The sequence below is a fragment of the Stegostoma tigrinum genome, chromosome 22, assembly GCF_030684315.1.
Source record: "Stegostoma tigrinum isolate sSteTig4 chromosome 22, sSteTig4.hap1, whole genome shotgun sequence".
NCBI classification, from domain to species: Eukaryota; Metazoa; Chordata; class Chondrichthyes; order Orectolobiformes; family Stegostomatidae; genus Stegostoma; species Stegostoma tigrinum.
Genome location: NC_081375.1, coordinates 27,316,515 through 27,338,547, shown reverse-complemented (window position 1 = coordinate 27,338,547; position 22,033 = coordinate 27,316,515). Strand labels below are relative to the sequence as shown.

The 22,033-nt window shown below is 38.7% G+C and overlaps 1 protein-coding gene across 4 annotated transcripts in view; it reads left to right on the top strand.

Moving 5' to 3' along the window:
• dus1l (dihydrouridine synthase 1-like (S. cerevisiae)) overlaps positions 1 to 21,679 on the top strand; it is a 63,066-nt gene extending 41,387 nt beyond the window's left edge. For all 4 annotated transcript variants that reach the window (XM_048555029.2, XM_048555030.2, XM_048555031.2 and 1 more), the window contains 4 exons: positions 9,430 to 9,593; positions 10,263 to 10,300; positions 18,951 to 19,026; positions 19,446 to 21,679. In XM_048555029.2, the coding sequence (XP_048410986.1) occupies positions 9,430 to 9,593; positions 10,263 to 10,300; positions 18,951 to 19,026; positions 19,446 to 19,555 (388 nt within the window). In that variant the 3' untranslated portion in view covers positions 19,556 to 21,679. The remainder of the gene's footprint in view (positions 1 to 9,429; positions 9,594 to 10,262; positions 10,301 to 18,950; positions 19,027 to 19,445) is intronic.
• Positions 21,680 to 22,033: the final 354 nt, after the last annotated feature.

Genomic DNA, 22,033 nt, shown 5'->3' with positions numbered 1-22,033 from the left:
AAACGCCTGTGAGTTTCAATATGCTCTGTAGGCAAAGAGTGGAGAGAAAAGATTCAGAACTATTCAAGTGAAAACTACAAGCCATGTGAAGGCATGATTCTGGTGGCAGTAGCTTGTGTGTTGATAAAATGGAATTAAAACCGATGATAATCTTCAAATCTAAAACGATATTGTAAATCAAGTTCCCTACAGGAGCATTTGTGCATGTCTTTGGCAAGGATTGGGTAAATGTGGTGAAGATTAGTGAGGAGCCAGAGGATTGGGAAGCCAAAAATACCTGCAGAGGACAACTAATAAATATGAGGATAAGCTAGCTAGTGATATAAAAGAAGGTAGTAGGTGCTTTTTTAAAGATAAATAAAAGGCAAGAGTAGATGTTGGACCACTGGAAATTGAGGCTGGAGGATTGGTGATAGGGAACAAAAGTGACAGAAGAACTGAATAGATACTTTGCATCAGTCTTCACTGTGGAAGAACCAGTTATATAACAGAACTTCAAGAGAGTCAGGCAGGCAGAGATGAGTGCAGTAGTCATCTCTTAAGGAGAAGATGCTGGGCGAACTGAAAAGTCTGAAGGTGAATAAATCACCTGATCAGATGGACTATACCCCACTGGTGGTCATCTTTCTGGGATCACTGGAGTCTGGGAGGGCTTAAGCCCTGGAAAATAGCTAATGAAACTCACCTCCTGACCTTTGAAAGCCTGTCCACCATCTACAAGGCACAAGTCAGGAGTGTGATGGAGTACTCTCTACTTGACTGGATGGGTCCATCTCCAACAACACTCAAAAAGCTTGACACCATCCAGGTCAAAGCAGCCCGTTTGTGTGGCACCACATCCACAAAGCATTCACTCCCTCTCCCACCGATGCTCAGTAGCAGCAATGTGCACTATCTACAAGATACACTGCAGAAATTCACCAGAGATCCTCAGGCAGCACCTTCCAAATCCGAAGAGTTTGCCCCCAATATACATTGATTCCAGCTTTGCTAGGCTCTTTGATGCCGTACTTGATCTAATGTAGTCTTGATGTCAAGGTCTGTAAATCTCACCTCACCGCCAGAATTCAGCTCTTATTTCCTTGTTTGAACCAAGGCTGCAATGAGGTCATGTGCTGAATGGCCCTGGTGGAACCCAAGCTGAATGTTGCTGAGCAGTTGCTGCTTGATAGCACTATTGATGACACCTTCCATCTCTTTATTGATAATTGAGAGTCGACTGATGGAACAGTAATTGGCTGGTTGGATTTGTCCTGCTTTTTATGTACAGGACATAGCTCAGCAATTTTCCACATTGTCGAGTAGATGCTTGTGCGGAAACTGTACTGAACAGCTTGGCTATGGGAGCGCAAGTTCTGGAGCACTAGTCTTCAATATTGTTATCAGAATGTTGTCAAGGCCCATAGCCTTTGCAATATCCAGTGCTTCCAACTGTTTCTTGATATCACATAGAGTGAATTGAATTGGTTAAAGACTGGGACCATTGGAGGAGGCTGAATAGATCATCTTCTCGGCACTTATTGCTGAAGATTGCTGTGGATGCTTCACACTTATCTTTTGCGCTGATGCTCTGGGCTGTTCCATCATTCAGAATGGGGATATTTGTCAATCTTCTTCCTCTGGTGAGTTGTTTAATTGTCCACCACCATTCTCGACTGGATTTGGCAGGACTATAGAGTTTAGATCTGATCCGTTTCTTGTGGGATTGCTTACCCCTGTCTGTCACTTACTGCTTATGCTGTTTGGCATGCAGGTGGTCCTGTTTGGTCACCACCAGATTGACACCCCTTTTTTAGGAATGCCTAGTGCAGCTCCTGGCAGGCCCTTCTGTACTCCCCATTGAACCAGGTTTGTTTCTCTGGCTTGATGGTAATGGTTGAGTGGCGGAGATGTCAGGCCACAGAGTTGTAGATTGTGCTGGAGTACAGTTCTGCTGTTATTGATGGCTCACAGTGCCTCATGGATGCCCAGTTTTGAGTTGTTAGATCAGTTTGAAATCTGTTCCATTTAGCATATTGGTAGTGCCACACAACACGATGAAAGTTATTTTCAATGTGAAGGCAGGACTGCATCTTCATAAAGCCTGTGTGGTAGTTGCTCCTACCAATACTGTCATGGGCAGATGCATTTGCAGCCGGCCGATTGGTAAGGAAAGATGAGATCAAGGATGTTATTCCCCTCTTGTTGGTTCCCTTACCACCTGCTGCAGACCCAGTCTAACAACTGTGTCCTTTAGGACCCAACCAGCTCCATGAGCAATACTGTTGCCAAGCCTGTCTTGGTAGTAGACATTGAAATCCCCCACCCAGAGTACATTTTGTGACCTGGCCATCCTCGGTGCTTCCTCAAGGCATTGTTAAATATGAAGAAGTATCAGTTCATCAGATGAGGGTGGATGGTACGTAGTAATCAGTAGGAGGCTTCCTTGCCCCTGTTTAACCTGAAGCCATGAGACTTCATGGGGTCTGAGTCAATGTTGAGGACTCCCAGGGCAACTTCCTCCCGATTGTACACCACTGTGCCACCATCTCTGCTGGGTCTTTTGTGCCGGTGAGATAGGACATCACCATCACCATCCCTGGATATGTCTGGGACATTGTCTGTGAGGTATGATTCCATGAGTGTGACTACATCAGGCTGTTGCTTGACTAATCTATGAGACAGCTCTCCAAATTTTGGCACTGGCCCCCAGATGTTAATAAGGAAGACTTTGCAGGGTCGACAGGGCTGCCTTGTCAATTCAAGGTGATCCATCTGGTTTAATTTCTTTGAAACTTTGTAATGACTGATACAACTGCTCACTAGGCCATTTCACAGGACAGTTGTGAGTCAGTCATATTGCTGTGGGTCTAGAGTCACATGTAGGCCAGACCAAGTGAGGATGGCAGATTTTCTTCCCTGAAGGACATTAAGATGAGTTTTCCTGATAATCGAAGATGGTTTCATGGTCATCAGTAGATTCTTAATACCAGTTTTTTTTTAAAATTGAAGTCAAATTCCACCATCTGCTGTGGCAAGCTTCAAATCCAGGTCGCCAGAACATCTGCTGAGTTTCTGAACTAATAGTGTAGCGATAATACCACCGGGCCATTGTCTACCTATCTGTAGTTTACCTTATTGATCCATGTCCTATTAAGCCATTCAAGGGTCATGTTTTCACTAAGTAAATAGGTGGATGGTTGATGGGGGCAAAAAAAGCTTTACCAAGAGTGGAAATATGCATGCTGTTCTGCTTTGATGTTTTGTGTGGTTTTGTCATTGAATTGTGAGGTGCTGTTTATCCATTAACATCACCAAAATATCTAAAAATGTGGAATATTCAGTTTTTTTTTGAGTGGGAATTAGCTGTGGTCAAATAGTTCTGCAATCAAAAGAACCGAATCTGATCCAGAGTGGGAACCTTCTGAAGATGCCATAGTCAAAGTGACTCAATGAATTTGATAAATGTATAATGTCAGATGCTGAAGACTGAATTTGAAGGTTTTTAAAACCTTTAGATTTTGGTTCAAGATTTATTTGTAGAATTAATTAATTTGATAGCGCATGCCACATTGACTTAATTTGAATTATGGTGTTGTTTTTCCACATTTCAAAATAGTAGTACCTGTACCAGCAACAATGGTTACATCTGATGCTTAATGTATAACTCAGATGCCAATTTTGGAAGTACTTTCCCAGATACAGATAATTTAAGTAGATTTAACAATTTCCCAGCAAATATGAACTTGTATTTAGCAACTGTTAGTAGAGGAAGAGATGCTTGCCATTTTGGAAAAGCTGTAGTTGTCAGAGGCCCTAGGCAAACGAATGTATTCTAAAAATTATATTCCTGGTGTGAAGTATGAAAATCTACCAGGTAGCAATGACATTCCACTACACTGCAATCCACTCCTGCTGCCTGCATTTGAAATTTTGCTGTTGCATTCTTTTCTCAAATCTGATAGCCAACTGAAGGCAATGCTAAAGGCAGTAATGCCTAAAAATATGACTTAAGTGGTCATTCAAGAATCTCCCTCACCCTAAGGTTGAGTACTTCAGGAATCACCCTTATGCTTCATATAAAAAAAAATCAAAAACATAACAAAATGACCAAGATCCTGAGTAATAAATTTACAGTTAATTTTCCAAGTTATTATTGTTACCAAGGTAGTAGATATATATTCTCCCTTTAGTTGTCAGTGTATACTTTGAAGATTTTTCTTTTCAGTCATCAGGGTAACTTAATTGAAATAATATTCCTGAAATATCTAAGTATGTCTTACGCTAATACACAAAAATTAAGTGTGCTTTCCCGTAATGTTGAATATGATATTTCAGTAATGTGAATGCATTTTTGTATCTGTTATAATCGAAAAATACAGTTGGTCTGAAAATGCCATTTTCTTCGATGGATTCAGATTCAAGATTCCTTGGATTATCAAAGACTTCAATTTTTGAATAGTTGCTTGTAAAATATACATGAAAAATTTGATAGTGCAGTGGAATCAATAATGTTCTCAATTCTTTCACTTTGCAAAGACTCATAAATTTACTCAGATAATTGAAAACTGATTTTTCTGCTGCCTTCCAAGTGGCATGTTTATATTAGTCGATATTATGAATTTATTTCTTATTAAAGGTTTAAGAGTATAATTAAAGAAGGTGCTGAGTTAGAATTATGCTGCTATAGTACATCAGAGTATTGATGCATCCATCAAAATTTTCACTGACAAACATTATATTCACCTCTTACAACAGCCATAGTCCCAAGTAATTTTGTCTAATGCCCCAATTTAGCACATAACATGTAAAGTCGAGGACTAAAGACAGTTTGCATGAAAGAGTCAAATTTGAACCCGGATCTCAGGAGTGACAATGCTATGCACTTCCCCACCTAATCTTCCCGATATCTAGATGTTTATTCTTTGCTCCTGCTAGCAATAGCCATGTTTCTGCATAACTAGGCCATTTTGGTGTCAATCCTGACTCAATGTTATCACTCTTAGCTTTGAATTAGAAATTGCGAAATCCAAATCCAATCCAGATATTACCCCATTGGTGGCCTAGTCACTGTCACCTTTAAAAGCAGCTATGTCATGCCAGCACCCACTGTTTTAATGTGGTAGGCCCCTTTCACAAAGTAAATGTGAATGGGTAAAACCCAAATTACCTTAAATCAAGCAGTTTAACTGGTGAGTCCTGAAAAAACTGCAGTTGGTCACTTCAGAAATAACACGTAGTCCTCACAGATGTATTGTGGGCTGCTATCACCCCCAGCATTGCGTCTCCTACCTTTTCTGGCCAGGCAGCAAGTCCGAACTACGAACTGACACAGCATCTGAGCTGCCTTGTATGGCACTGATTTTTACTTAGCAATCTGCTGTAGGTACTTTGTTTAACTCACTGGTGACATGAAGATGTGACTACTGCTCGGGCGCATGACTGGTGCACTTTGCAGTCAACCACACAGGTTTAACATCTATACCAATGTTTCAGTGCTAGCCAAATAAAGGTTATCAGGGTCAGTATTGTTGTATGGGAATTGCAGAACCTAAAAATGGATTCCATTGAAAACTATTATCCCTATTGCTGTATTTCCTTGAGACTTCGCTTTGAAATGTATAATATCTTGTATTTAAACAAAAGTCAGTAGTAGTTTGTTTATATATAGCATGTTTAAAATAGAAGACCAGTTTAAGCTGCTTTGTAGGGGCATAATCTAAACAATGGATGCCAAGCTTTCTGCTGATGTTGGTGATGGTAATTTTCAATTTGACAATCAAATGACCAATTTTGATATATTTGTGTAATCATTTTCTTGTTTGGTACTAAAGGCAATTCTACGGTATCTGTGAAAAGTGAAACAGAATTAAAGTTTCAGGTTATGATCATCAACTTGAAACTTTAACTCTGCTCCTGTGCCTCCAGAGATGCTGCCATGCCTGTTGAGTACTTTGAGTTTTTGCTGTTTTTCAGAATTCCAGCGTCAGGTGTATTTTGTTTTGGCCTCATTGCTGTATGTTTTGCAGTATTTGAAAATAGGGCAACAATGAATGGGACATAATGTGTTCCTCACATCCATCGCCAGTGTTTTCTCAACAAGTCTGAACTATTAATCTTGGTAGTCGGAGCTCCCATCTGAAACAAGCAGGAAGCTCATGATATCAGGGTCATGTGATACCATTATGAAACTCATGTCTTTTTCCAATCTTGCTGTCTGACTATGGTCATATTCTCATCAACAACTATGGGCAGCATTAGACATGCATTAAAAAGGTCCTTGTGTAAAACTGTTTGTTTCACTTGAAGTGCTTTGTGGGTTTGTTGGCAGTATGAACAAATTGCAAGAGAACATCGCTTCATGTGTAGATTCTGACCTTTTAAAGCATCTGGTGCTTCAGTTTGTTTACTAATCAAAATCTTTGTAGGAAATCCCATTCGTGGAGGGAAATAGAATAAGTCAAATTGTCTCAGATAGAGAAAACAATATGAGATATGTTCAGACTAATTCGTACCCTTTCAACAAAGTTTATAGGCCTGAAAACATGTACTTGCAGTGATTTGAGATGACTTCCAGAAACAAACTTCAGTTCTCCAGGGAGGCAGTGATTCAATTGTCATGCCTTGCAGAAAGCTCTGCCTCCAACAGCGAAGCTGGCACAAATTTGCCTGTTGCAGTCAAGGTTATTTGAACTACTTTTTCTCTGGCTGCTTCCAAACTGCCAGATTAGAGATTAGCAACATTAGTTAGTCTGCCATCTGTATTTGCATTAAGCAGATGACCAATGCTAATTTATTTGTTAACTTCTCTGCAAGCACCCTAGACTACAGTGATAGAGTTCAAGTTTTTCACTGTTCCAGCACACCCCTGCCTAAGTCCAGCATTTCATCAATTGCACTCATGTCACTGTATGACCCTGTCACCAGTTGAAGTGCATTTATAACTAAGTAATTGATGTGAGATGATCAGAAGAGCCAAATTTCCTGGCAACTAATGTGGTGCTTTTGTGTTTTGATTGTGCCAACAGCCCTTCTATTATTTTCCCAATTGCAACTAGTTAAAGTGGGCTTCTTGCAAATAAGAATGGTCTGAGTACTCTTCTCTTGTGGTGTCACTTTAGGCTATGAATCTACACTACAGTCAGATGCACAGGCCCACTGGAGCTCTCATTAGAGGCCATTGAGTCCTCAAACAATGCCTCATGTTTGAGTGGATCTGGTGGTTTTCTATGTTACAGTTCTGTTCTGTATGATTGTATAAATCTTCGTTGCAACAGAATAACTCATGGACCTATCACTGGGAAGCACCAGCATGTTAAGAGAGAGGACAGATAATTTTTTGTGGATGTGACCAGTAGAGTGGACGAGGGTGAATCAGTAGATTTTGTGTATCTGGACTTTCATGAGGCTTTTAACAAGGTTCCAGACATGAGATTAGTAAAGAAAATTAAGGCTCATGTTATCGGAGGTGACATGGATAGAGAACTGGTTTGCAGACAATAAGCAGAGAATAAACGGGACCATTTTCAAAGTGGCAGGTAGCGACGAGTGAGTTGCTGTAGGATTCAGTGCCAGGACCCCAGCTGTTCACAATACACATTAACGATTTGAATGAAGGAATTGAATGCCGTATCTCCAAATTTGCAGATGACACTAAGCTAAGCTGAGAGGCAGACACAGAGGCTGCAGGATGACTCAGACAGATTGGCTGAGAGGACAAACACTTGGCAAATGCAATATAATGTAGATAAATGTGATGTTATCCGCTTTGGTCACAAAAACAGGAAGGCAGGTTATTATCTGAATGGTGGCAGTTTATGAAAAGTTGAGATGCTACGAGACCTGGGTGCCATGGTGGTGGAACAGTTGCTGAAGGTTGGCATGCTGGTGCTGCAGGCAGTGAGGAAAGCTAATGGCATGCGAGAGGATTTGAGTTTCAGAGTAAGGATGTCTTGCTGCAGTTGTACAGGGCGTTGGTGAGACCACACCTTGAGATATGTGTGCAGTTTTGGTCTCCTAATCTGAGGAAGGACATTGAGGGAGTCCAACAAAGGTTCACCAGACTGATTCCTGGAATGCCACGACTGACATATGAGGCAAGACTGGATTAACTGGGATTGTACTCGTTAGAATTTAGAAACATGAGGGGCATTTCATAGAAAAATATAAAATCCTGATGGGACTGGGCAGGCTAGATCCGGGAAGAATGCCCCCTATGTTGGGGAATCCCAGAACTAGGGGTCACAGTCTAAGAATAAGGGATAAGCTATTCAGGATTGAGATGAGGAAGAATTTCTTCGCTCAGAGAGTTACAAACCTGTGGAATTCTCTCCCACAAGAAGCTGTTGGGGCCACTTCATTAGATATATTCAAGAGGGAGCTGGACATGGCCCTTTGCAGCAAGGAATGGGATAATGAGATTGCATAATCAGCCATGATCGTATTAAATGGTGGTGCAGGCTCAAAGAGCCAAATGGCCTACTCCTGCACCTATTTCCTATGTTTCTGAAATGATGGATGCAAGGAAACAAAAAGGCCCACTAATGTATGGTGAAAATTTTTTATGGAAAAATTAAAAGGACATGTCCCCATTTAATGGACATGTAAACAAATGTCCAAATCCTTTGACTCTGCAGTCAACAGCATTTGTTCAGCTCCACGGTCAACAGCTCACTTCTTTGACTCTGTACAAGTCACTCATGCATCTACAAAAACTTTGCCCAATAGCTACAACGTAGTTGGAGAGAGACTGCTGTGACTCACCAAGGTCTCATGAGATTTTTGTCATCAGGGACCATGAATACACTGTGGTATGATTTTGCCCAGTTTCAGATTAACAACTCAGTGTATGTCAGGGCAGTCTGAATCACTTTATTAAGATGTTACTGGTATCAGACTTTTGCACAGTATAGATACCATACGTGAGAGCTGCTTGCCTTTTGATAAGCGGTCTCTGTTAGCAATGTTTTGGCAGTAGTACAATTTGCAGACCAGTTATTCTTGCAAGAAGATTGGAACTAGTTTAATCTAGATCGGGAGCTGGTTTAACTTTGTGTACAAGTGTGGCCAACAGGTAATTGTGTTGATTTGTTACAACTTTTGAGGGTATGAGAAGCACATAGGGGTGGAATACTTGAGGAGAGTCATGAACTGTGGTTTAAGTCGAGGAATACTAGTATTTATATAATTAATTAAATATATGATTAGGTGATTATTGTTTAATAGTTATTAAATAGTACTATGTTAGTCTGCGTATTTTGTACATATTAGCACAGTATGATTTCCACTGTATTTAGATTTTGTATTTTCTGCTTATTATTTGCATGAGTTTCAAAGTGACATCTATTACATTCCTTCATTTTTGGTCTTGATAACATAGCATAGCACTCCAAACATTCCACTGAAATTGTTCACACTGAAACAAATTGTTATTCCCGTTCTGTTCAACAGACCCAAGGATGTCAATTCTGTCAATGGAGAAAAGCATGTACGTGGGAAATCTTGTGGGAAAAGATCTCTGGAAGAGGAGGATGGGAATCTTGAATTACTTTCAAAGAATAAACAGAAAAAGAAAGCCCGAAACCCAAACAAAAGTTTTGATACCTCAGTGAAACGTAAGTTTTCCAACTTTGGATTTTAGCTCCCACCTGAAATCACCTTTTCCTTTCCTGAGTCCTTAAACATGCTGTCCATATCCATGCCCATCTATTTCCAGAACTCCATGTTAGAAACTATTTCAAATCTGTGTTCTTTTCTCCCAAAAATGTACAATTTCACGTTTATATTTGTTGAACTGTAGTTGCCATAATTGTTTCATCTTCCCATATCCTGTATGTGTCCTCCTTTCTTCCACAGCATTTGTCCATACATGGAAGACTTCCATTTAAATGCTTGTCAGTCATTAACACTTATGTTACATATCAGTAGCAAGACTGACTGCAAAATGCTGTTTTTATGAAGCTAACAGAAACAGAGTAATTCAAATAGTGACTTCAGGGTAATTGCTTTTAAATGTCTTTTCCTGAAGTTACTATACCATTTTCTGCAAGCTTCAGTAGCTTCACTGTTTTGACAGAGAAACCTGCTCTAATATATTACATGAAAAATTGATATTGCAGTGTGGAGTAGCAAAGTAAGATAATGAATGTTCATATTTATAGCATTAGACTTTGGATCTCAAATTCTGTACCTAATTCACATCTGGCTTCCATAGTTCAAAATGATGCTTTTGATAAAAATTTGTTTTTTGTTTTATTAACTTAAACTTTTATTTTTGTTTTCAGCTAAATATGTGAAATGTGAACAATGTGGAAACCCAAAGGTAAATTTGTGCTTGTTCATGTGCTGTGCAGGTTCATGAACAGAATTTAGCTAGAATAGCCACTAATTCTATAGAAGGTTTTGAGCCATAGTGGGTAGTGTCCCTGGCTCTGAATCAGAAATTTCGGGTTCTAAGTCCCACCCCAGGATTGGCTGACCAAGGATGGTATGTTCATAATGTGGCCAAACAGCGTGAATGTCACCTCATAAATCTTTCAAACGTGCCAATGACAGGCACATAAGAAAGGGAAAGACTCTTAGCCAACTATGGAAAACAATGGCAAATCAGTGCAGTCACTTGCCCAGCAAAACTGTAGACAAGCACAGAAGTCCATGTTCTGCCGTTTCAGAACATGGTGCCTGAAGAGTGATACAATCATTAAACATAAAATATGCCCAAACTGGTAAATTCATTCTGTATTGTATCAAAGAAACTGCAAGTTCAGTTTTCTTCTTTTTCCTCTGCAAGCTGCTGTGACCCATTACTTTAATGGAAACATCTGCTTGTTTCAAAACTGGAGTAAAAAAAACTAAGCATGTGAGAAGCATCAGATCTGTTAGATCTGCTGAATGTAAGCCTTGGAAACAGTGACCAAATATAACTGCGAATGCCCTTCTTTGTTATAGACTGTCTAAGAGCAACAGATTAAATTTATGAGAGAGGATTTTAAGTTCTATAGGTAAATAAACAATTAAAAGGGTGGTAAAGTGGCTGTAAGGGGATTTACACATGGAGGCAAAGATGTATTTGAGTTACTAAATGAATATATTTTGCACCTATCTTTACCAAGGAAGATGATGCTAACTGGAACCTGGTGAAACAAGAGATAATTTTAAAATTAGGATTTAAAATTGATAAGGAAGGGATTGGATAGTCTGTCTGTATGTGAAGTTGACAAAATAATGGGACTAGATATGTCCAAGGATACTGGGGGAAGTGAGAGCAGAAATTGCTGAAGTTTCTGAGGTTACAAGATGTTCAGAATAGGTAGGAAAGAAGAAAAGGTGGAAGAAGTCACATTTTTAGTAAAGGAGAACATTGCAGTGCTAATAGAAGATATCCAAGAGGTTCCAAGGCACAACCAGCCCAGCTCTTCCCCCCCACCCACTGCATCCCAAAACCAGTCCAACCTGTCTCTGCCTCCCTAACCGGTTCTTCCTCTCACCCATCCCTTCCTCCCACCCCCAGCCGCACCCCCAGCTACCTACTAACCTCATCCCACCTCCTTGACCTGTCCGTCTTCCCTGGACTGACCTATCCCCTCCCTACCTCCCCACCTACACCCTCTCCACCTATCTTCTTTGCTCTCCATCTTCGGTCCGCCTCCCCCTCTCTCCCTATTTATTCCAGTTCCCTCCCCCCATCCCCCTCTCTGATGAAGGGTCTAGGCCCGAAACGTCAGCTTTTGTGCTCCTGAGATGCTGCTTGGCCTGCTGTGTTCATCCAGCCTCACATTTTATTATCTTGGTTCCAAGGGACAAAACTGAATTGCCTAGAGCTAAGGAACAAAAAGAGTGCAGTTGAATTGCTCTGTACAATCAGTAGATCACCAACTAGTGGAAACAATGTGGAGGAACAAAATTTTAAGAAAATTACCAAGATGTAAACATCATACAATAGTTATAACTAATTACCCAAATGCAGACTGGATGATAGTCGTATAAAAGACAGTGAGAGGCAGGTGTTCTTAGCTTGTGTTCAGGAGAATTTAGTACAGTGGTAAGCGTCCAGTCCAGCAAGAGAGAAGGCTCCAATAGATCAATAAGTTTGCGAGTGACACAAAAATTGGTGATCCAGTAAATAGCAAGGAGGAAAGGCTTAGATTACATGACAATATGAACAGGATGGTCAGCTGGCAGAACAATGGCAGAACTGGGTTAATCTTAAAAAGTGTCATTTTGGGGCACAGAATACAAGAGCAAGGAGGTTTGTATAATTCACTAGTTTTCCCTCAACGGGAGTATTATGAGCAGTTCTGCACACCTCACTTTGGAAGGATGTGAAGACATTGGAAAGAGTGCAGAGCAATTTATGAGGTGGTTCCACTGTTGAGGAACTTCAGTTATAAAGTTAGGTTGGACAAGTTAGGGTTGTTTTCCTTGTAAGAAAAGGTTGAGAGGAAATCTGATAAGTTTTCAAACTTGTGAGTGCTTCGGACATCATAAATAGTGAAAAACGTTTCCCACTTGTGAAACCATCAAGAAAGAATGGGCATAGATTTAAAGTAAAGCAAAATTTCCTTTAGAAAGTCTCAATTCAGTGTGTCTCAACCATTCTGTCAGGAGGTCCGTTCTAGGTTTTTAGTTCTCACTGCGTGAAAATGTTCTTCCTCGTGCCACCATTGATCTTTTACCAATTACCTTAAATGTGTTCTTTGGTTCATAATGTTTCTGTCAATGACAACAGCTTCTTGTTATCTGATCAATCCAGACCCTTCATGATTTTGAGCACCTCACTCAAGTCTCCTCTCAATCTTCTTCAAGGGAAATAAAACACTTTTTTTTTCCACAGAGCATAGGTTAAGCTCTGAAATGCACTGTGTAGTGGAAGCAGGTTGAGTTGAAGCATCCAAAACAAAATTTTACTTTTACTTGAAAAGGAATAATGTGTAGGCTTACAGGGAGTAGACAGGAGAAGACATTAAATGAAACACTTATTTGTAATGCCAGTATAGACACAGTGGGCCAAATGACTGCCTGCTGTACAGTAACAATTCTATGATTCTGCTGTTATAATCTAGAATTGGAAGGTTGAAGTACCAAGATTTTTAATTAACTTATTTTGGTACATGGCCAAAAAAATCCAATTTATTGAAGGTTAAAGAGACTAACTTTAATATTGGTCTTATGAACACAGTGCAAAAAGGGTTCAAGTCATTTCACCTGATTTACATCCCTGGAGGTTGTCTTGGAGAACAGTGTACATCTACCTTATTTGCTTTTTAGCCATTGGCTTTACTTAGTTTCATGCGGTTAAATATAAATTGCCTGGTGGCATTTATATCAGCGGATCCTGGCACTCATGAACTTGATTCTTAAGAGGCAATTTTATAAAGCTGTGCTGCTGACAAGAAGCTTCACTAGTTGATATTGCAATGAGAAAATTCAGACATGCACTGCTGTAATTTTCTGTCCTAATTTTCAAATGGCTGGAAAGCTTGGGCAGTTTCCACTTAAATTTCTGATTAGTATTGTCAGCGGGAATATCTCTCTGCTAGCAGTGCAGACTCTATAAAATTACTCTTGCTTAGTATCATCATCATCATCATCATCATTCATATCGTTACCTGTTGTGTGGAAATGGCAGGTGATCAGAGCAAAATGAACAATAATGACTCTGAATAATACCTTAGAATTAAGCACATGATATTATGAAATAGTAGGCTTGTGAGAACAGCTTATACTGTCTATGCTATAAACACAATGATAAGGTCTCTTTTAACTCCACCTGCAATGCAGTTACATGTTGAATTTGCATTTGTTTTTACGAAGACTTAGTGTCTTGATGTGACAGCTTAAGATGACAAGCATTTTGACTTGATTTTAATGCCAGTTTGGGTAATAGAAGTCCTAGAGTCCTTTATATCTGTCATTGTGGTGTGTTGATATAATTAATTTACACATCAAAGGTGAACAAAAGGAGAAGAATTTTAATTACTAACCTTTAGTTGAATAACCCCCACACAGAAAACTTCTCCCCTTCAACCTATGTGTCTTTTCTGTGACTTCCTCCAGCTGGTAATAACTTATTCTGATATGAAGGGCAAGCTAATTTCAAACACTGAGTAATTCTATATCAAAATTGGATGACTTGGCATTTAAAATTATAAACCACAACACTGTATCAACATAAATACAGTGAAAAGGCACATCAGATGGTGCGTAAGACAGGCAGCTGATTGCTGAAGTATGTTGCCCAGCTGACAGACAGTCAAAAGTGACTGCATTATATTTTGCTGAAGGCGATAATTTTTTTAGAGAAAAGAAGTGGAGAACTCTTGGAGTTGAATTGGCTTCAAACCTATGCACTTTATGAACTTTGGTTCGACTAAACTAAGTCACTGCTGATGACTAATTAGCCACTGGCAGGAACCTGCCCAGGAGGTGAAATTCTTTCTTTAATGCTTTAGGTAACTGCAATCTACTGCACTTACTAATAGGCTAGTCCTAGCTGGTGAAGCATCAGAAAGCAATAGAAGTTCCTGAAGCATTTTCCAGACTCTTGGTGTTGCTGATCTAAACTACACTGAATTCATTGATGAGAGAAGAAATTCTTCCTCATGTCAGTCTTAAATTGGCACCCCTCAATTTAAGACTATGCCCTTTGGTCTTAGACTCTCCCACGAGAGGAAACATTTACACTGTCCAGTCTCTTAGGAATCCAGTATATCTCAATGAGTTCATCTGTCATTTTTCTAAACTGCAATGAATAGGTTGATAACCCATGTAATCTTTGCTCATAAGACAATCCCTCCATACCAACCATTTCCTAGTGAACCTTCTCTGAATTGCCTCCAATGAAATATCTTCTAAATAAGGGGACCACAAATGCTTGCAATAGTTCAGATTTGGTCTCACCAGCGAGTTATACAGTTGCAATAAAACTTACTACTCTTATACTCCAATGCCCTTGAAATAAGGGCCAACATCCCATTAGCTTTCCTGATTACCTGCTGCACCTGTGTGCTAGCTTTCTGTGCTCATGCATTGGTCCATCCAAGTCCCTTTGTGTTGCAGCTTTCTGCAGTTTTTCCCCAATTCAAATGATATTATTTTGTTTTCCCTTCCAAAATGACTAACTTCACATTTTCCCACATTATACTTCATTTACCAAATCTTTGCCCACTCACCTAACCTATCAATATCTTTCTGTAAACTGTTTGAATCCCCTCACAATTTGCCTTTCCACCTGTAGTTGAAGCTGTCTTATCTCAGCCCAAATTCAGTTGTGTACCCCATTTGTTGCTTTTTATTTACATGGGTTCCGTGGTCCTTGCCTGGCTGCTGAGTCCAATCCTGGAGTGGCATTCTGACATTTGGCAGGTGTTTCAGGAATGTGGAAAAATCCTTTGACTCGAGATTGCTGTGGAAATAGTACCATTGAATGACAATGGTCAGTGGTTAGATTTGCCTGTCACTTGTGTGGCACAAATGTTCCTTGCCCCTATTTAGCCCATGCCTGTATATTGTCCAGATCTTGCTGCATTTGGATATGAACAGCTTTGGTATACTGCGAGTCACAATAGTATTCACCATTACGTATCATTTAGTATCTGCACTTAGGGGGATGATGAATGAAAGATCATTGATGACACAGCTGAAGATGGTTGGACCTAGGACACTACCTTGAGGAACATCTGTTGTGATGTACTTGATCTGAGATGACAGATCTCCAACAGCCACATTCATCCCGTTTTGTGCTCAATGTCTCCACAGAGTTGCGAGTATTCCCCCAATTCCCATTGCCTCTAGTTTTGCTAGGGCTCCTTGACATCGTACTGGATCAAATACATGTTTGATTTTAAGGGCAGCTGCACTCACCTCTGTTCTGGAGTTCAATTTTTTTTTTAATCCATGTTTGAGCCAAGCTGTAACACGATGAGGAACTGAGTGGCCTTACCAGAACCCAGAACTGAACATCAGTGAACATGTTATAGCTTAAAAAAAATGTGCTGCATGATAGTACTGTTGATGTCGCTTCCATTTTTACTAATGATGAAGAGTTAACTGATGTAGTATTTGGCTGGGTTGGATTTGTCCTGCAATTGTGTATAGATTGTCAGGTAGATTCCTGTGTTGCAAACTGTATTAGAAATGCTTAGCTAAAGTCGCAGCAAGTCCTGAAGCACAAATGTTTGGTACTATTGATGGAATACTGTTGGGGTCCTACAGCTTTTGCAGTAGCCAGTGCCTTCAGCCATTTCTTGATGTCATGTGGAGTGAATTGATTTGGCTAAAGGCAGGCATCTGAGAGGCTCTGAATTCTGGAGGAGGCGGAAATGAATCATCCATTCACCACTTCTGGCTAAAGATTGTTACAGATGCCTTACCTTTTGCCCTAATGTGCTAGGCTTCCCATCATTGAGGATGAAGGTATTTATGAAACTTCCTTTAGTGATTTAATTGTCCACCCCATTCATGAATACAGCAGGCCTGCAGAACTTGGATCTGATCATTTGTATATATAATTGTTTTACTGCATCTCGTTTGTGCTTATGCTGTTGGGTATGAAGGTAGAGGTGTGTTGTAGGCTTATCAGGTGGACAGCTCATTTCTAGTTATGCTTGGTGCTACTTTTGACATGCCGTCTTCTATTTTTCATTGAAGTAGTGTTAATCCTCTAGATTAATGGTAATGATAGAATGGGGAATATGCTGGGCCATGAGGTTATTGCTTGTTTTATCAACTTGTACTGCTGCTGATGGCCTACAGTGCCTTGTGGATGGTCAGTCATAAATATCCAGATTCGAATGAAGTCTGTCCCATTTAGCATGGGTGGTAGTGCTGTACAATATGATAGAGGATATCCTCAAAGTGAGCAAGGAAAATCAGAGTAAAACGGAAGTGTTGTAATGCTATGTTTAAGTAATGCACGAAGTGAGCTGGTAACAAAAACAGAGCTTCTTGACTATAACATACTTTTTGTTTTCCCCATAATGCATTGTCCTGCGTGATCACATTGCTGCTGAAAAGTGGAAAAATGCACCATACCCATGCTGATATTTCACCATTGTGAATACGTGGAAAACACATTTTGTACTGAACAAAAATCAACTTCTATACGCATATTTATAATCACCACAAAGACTGCAGAAGAAATTACATATATCAATTCTTCACAGTTCCTCCTGAAGCAGTATGAAAAGCATGCAGTACGTACAGGGTATATGGAACATCAGGAATCCCAAAGGTTTCTGTAAACACTGCATTTATTATGTGCTTTGAAGATGATCATCCTTTACTTTTTATTGTAATTTGCACCATTCTAGCTTTACAGTTTTGAATGTGTCTCTGAATATATTTGAAGGGTAATTCGACTAGGCAGGTTCAAATGAGACACTGAAGGGGGCATTGGATGAATATTTAAAAAGAGATAATATGCAAGAGGGAGGGGAAATAGACATCAAGTCATTGTACCAGTTTGGAGAACCTGTACAAACATGATGAACCAAACGGCCTTGTTTTGTGCCGTAAGGATTCTTTGATTCTGTGATAAAGCTATCATAGGAAAACATTTAGTTTGGTAATATTTATGGTGCTGTTTTCGAGCTAAAGAATGAATCACGGTGCTATCAAATTAGCTTCTGTTTTCATAACTTTGAATTCAATAAATTTGTACACAAAATGATCAATTAGCAGTAAATCAATAGTTCATAGAATTCATTTCTTACCTAGATAGTATCGCAAATATTTGGTTCATGGTTCATATTAAATATCTTAGCGAGTATTTATATATTTGGGAAGTTAAAAATCCCTCAAGAATTGGCAGCTCAAAAAGTGACCCATGTTTGTTTCATAAAGTCAAAAGAAATGGGGCTGTAAAATAGCAAGGTGGGATATTCAGCTAAAAAGCTGGAGAAATGATGTCTGCAGTCTGTACAAGGAGGGTATTCAAGAGGTGATTTGTTTTATGAGGGGGTTGCTAATTTAATTTGAAAACATTTTGTGAACAAAGAAACATAGAACATAGGAGCAGGATTAGGTCATTTGTGTTTGAGCCGCAGCAAGATTATGGCTGATCATCTAACTCAGTATCCTTTTCCTGCTTTCTCCCAATACTGTGTGATTGCTTTAGCCCTATGAACCATATCTAATTCCTTTAAAATACTCGATGTTTTGGCCTCAACTGCTTTCTCTGGCAGAGAATTCCACAGGCTCACCACTCACTGGATGAAAACAATTCTCCTCCTGGCAGTCCTAAATGGCCTTTTGATGACCTGAAAGGTTGTAAAACCCATTTACTCCATTAGATTAAACAAAAAATTATACACAAAAGATAATTAACTTAAAGGTCAATGTGCAGACATTCTAGAGCATGCTACATCATTATTGAGATTGGTGTTGCATGTGGCTGAGGTTTAAGCTAAGTTTTGATTTATGTGAGCGAATAGAGCTGGAAGATGGCCTAGTTTGAAAATATGGGGGGAATCTGTAGTGGTCCTCCACAGAGTTTTGTGACGAAGTATATAAAGAACTAGATTAGCTGGGAGATATTGGAAAAAGTAACAAGATCAAGGGACGGACTGTGGCATCCACATGCAAGAGCTAGTATATGACATTTTTACTCTGAAAATAGCTAGAACTGAGGGGAATTCTCCACACAATTGAGACATTCTCACGGATGGTCTCAACTGCTAAAATAAATCTTTGAGATATCAAGTAGAGTAAGTAGAAAACAAATCTCTATGATACTAAGAAATACTATTATAAACCATATTCTTAAGCTAATTTTAGTGTTTTTTATATAGATGGAAGTTTGCTTAAAAAAGTTCTTCTGCTGTATTTGTCAAAAGCAGTTTTCTTGTTGAATGTTAACAATTCCTAACTAGATGAAAACAAAGCTGCAATGAATACAGAAAATTCATTGTATATTTTTTATGTATGATTTCTGGGTCTTGGTACTTATACACTTTTTATCTGACATTCTTCAGGGGACTAAATGCATCTTCAACTTATGCCGTGGGTGCTGCAAGAAGAAAGCTTTCAAAGAGCTGGCTGATTGCACAGGTTAGTAGCAGTTATTGTCTGGGTATAAAATTGTGAACCCTCTTATATGAAATATAAAAATGAAATGCTGAAAATACTCAGCAGTTCAGGCAGCATCTGTAAAAAGGGTAGCTTAATGTTTCACGTGGAGTAGTAGAACATTCCCGGATGTTGACGGAAGATCAGTGTTATGATCTCAGACTAAAACATGTTTTTTTTAAAGCATTGTGGCCTTTCATTGAAACATGAGCACACAATGCTACAGAACTTTATTATGCCAAAGAAGTAAAATAAAGCTATTTACACAGTAATAATTTGAAAGATTATAAAACACAGTAAAAATACAGTACTCCCTCTATTACATCTATAGGTTCGACTTAACTGTTGCTCTAAATTGAATATATAATGACTAAAGTTGTTTGTTATTTGTTTGTTGATAGGCCATGGATTACTTTTCAAAACTAAACACGAAAAGAGATTGAAATGGAAATTATTGGAAGAAGGAATTCTGGAAAACGGAGACAAAATTCACGAACATTTGGATCCATGAAGAAATCACTCTCAACAAACTGATTGGGTATCCATGGTGTCACACATGCACGCACACACACGTATACATGCACACACATTTGTACATGTATACACAAACTCACATACAGACATATTCAAATATGGGTATTTATGCACAGGGCTCAAGGTGACGTTTCTTTGATTAAGTGTTACTTATTTTTTGAATTCCACTTAAAAGTATTCCAATCAATTGGCAACATTTTGCTTGTTCTGATTACAGCCCAGTATTTTCATGTCCAAATTGCCTTATTTTGGCACCTTGGTTGCCCATCCTGATTTTATGATTTATATTGTAGTCAACATCGACATTTATCCGTGACATTAGAATCACAAACAAAAATATGCTTTCCATGACAATATTAAATGTCCTGTCTCTATGAATACAGAAGGTACACCATTCAGTCAGTATTTGGTAAGGAGCAAAAAAAATGATAAAAGGGAAAAGGTAATTACAGATGCAAGTAGCACTAATCTGGTAAAAGTTCTAAATTTCTCCCAGATCCTATTGCCTAATAGATTTCGCCTGATTATCTTTAATGTTTCGCAGCAAGAAAAGAAGAATTTTAAAACATTTATTTTATAAACAACGTTCTCCACAAAATAATTGTAAGACAAAATAGTCCCACAAACATTTTTTTTAAATGTAGTCAATTCTAATAATCTCTTATTTTTGGACTTGGAGCTTCAATTCTACAGAGTTGTAAGTTCTTACACTGTGTGACACATGCACTGCTTTTAGAAATTTTGTTAATCTCTACTGTACTGAGTACATGAGATTGTGTACACGAAATTTACTGACCCATGAAAAAGTTACTTAGGAACCTTATCAAAATTACTTAATGGAAGTGTGAATGTTTGAATCCTGTAGTTTTTTTCTTTACCTTTGCACGTGGGAGGTGTGATACAGAGATGATTTTTTGAATTGCCTTTGTCACGATAACGGACAGATGTTTCTCAACAGTCTGCTAAATTTTATCAGTGAATTTATAGGACCAAATTCATTCCCTTGAAATTTGTGGTAGCTTCAATATGCATCAAAGAAATGCACGTGTCTTTTAAAACTAAGTATGCAGCATTAAATTATTCTGAATTCATTTGCTATTACAGTAATTAGAGTAATCTGTAAAGCATATGCAATCCTTTCAAATAAAGTAAACTTAAATGTATTTGATAGATGACAGTTGAGTGAATTCTAGTGGTAACAATTTGTATTGCTGAAGAAAATTAACATTTCAGCTTGCGTTTTAAGAATGTCTCCTTGCTATATTCTGATTTTTACTTTAATCATAGCTGATTCACAAGTGAATAACTTTGTTGGTCATAGCATAAAAGTGAGACAATACTTCCCTGTGCTGGAACTAACATCTGCTTAACTGAAATTTAATGCCCGCTGATTAGCTCATTTTATCCAGTTGCCTCTCAAGTTTAAAGCACAGTATTAGTGTTGGGGAAAGATAAAGCAATCATGTAGGTTCATTGCATTGGTACTAATACAGGTACTCTGATCACTAGCTGTAACTCTCAATGGCCTGCAGTGGTTTGTTCCTTACTGTTAAAATAATAACCAGCAGTATAGAAATTCATAATGATCTAAATACAAGCAACATGCTCTCTAATTCTTAAAGGATGAAATTGACCAATGACAGTCATACAAAATTGACAAAGTGAATTAGAAAATAAAATTGAGCAACCAATTTGCTTTCATTCATTTTGCATTATTCCTATTGATCACTTGTCACTGAACTCCACCCCCTCAAGATACCAAAACGCCACACTCCCCACTAAATTATTCATTAAGTGACCTTGCCCTTTGTGGTTAGATGGATGCATTGAGCATCAGGACTTTGAGGGAAATTGAGGGATCTTAATAAAACTGCATCTGAGTTATTTTAAATATAGCCATTTGCTAACAGCTGACATAAGGAAACCTAAATCTGGTTTCCTGATTTAAGGCATTTCTGAAACTAGCTTTTAAATAGTATTTTCTGTGAAAGACTTGAGGAAACATCTTGTCAGAATAACAACTGTTGAATGGCACATTTATAATTTTGGTGACTTAATATTTTCCTTGGAAATATTTAATAAAGCTTCAATTTTGTGTATATATTTTTATTCACTTATTTGAATTTTTTCATTCAATTATTGTAAAAATTATAGCTGCCAGAAAAGAAGCTTCTTTTGTCCACTGCTTGAGCAGGGTAACATGGAGGCAATCAAAGGGATAAGAGGTTGAGATGCCATTAGAGATTTGAATAGAAGAATGAAGTACATTAAAATTACAGTACAAATGTAGGGCATGTCTGTGATTACGCTCCCAACTGCCTCCCTTTTTTGTTGCATTCAGCATTACTCTCTCTGTTTGTTGCTGCCTAATGTGCTCAACCAACCTGCCCTTAAACACAGCTTTCATGTCAGCTATTCCCTGTTGCACTTGACTCCACATTCTCAGATAAGTAAT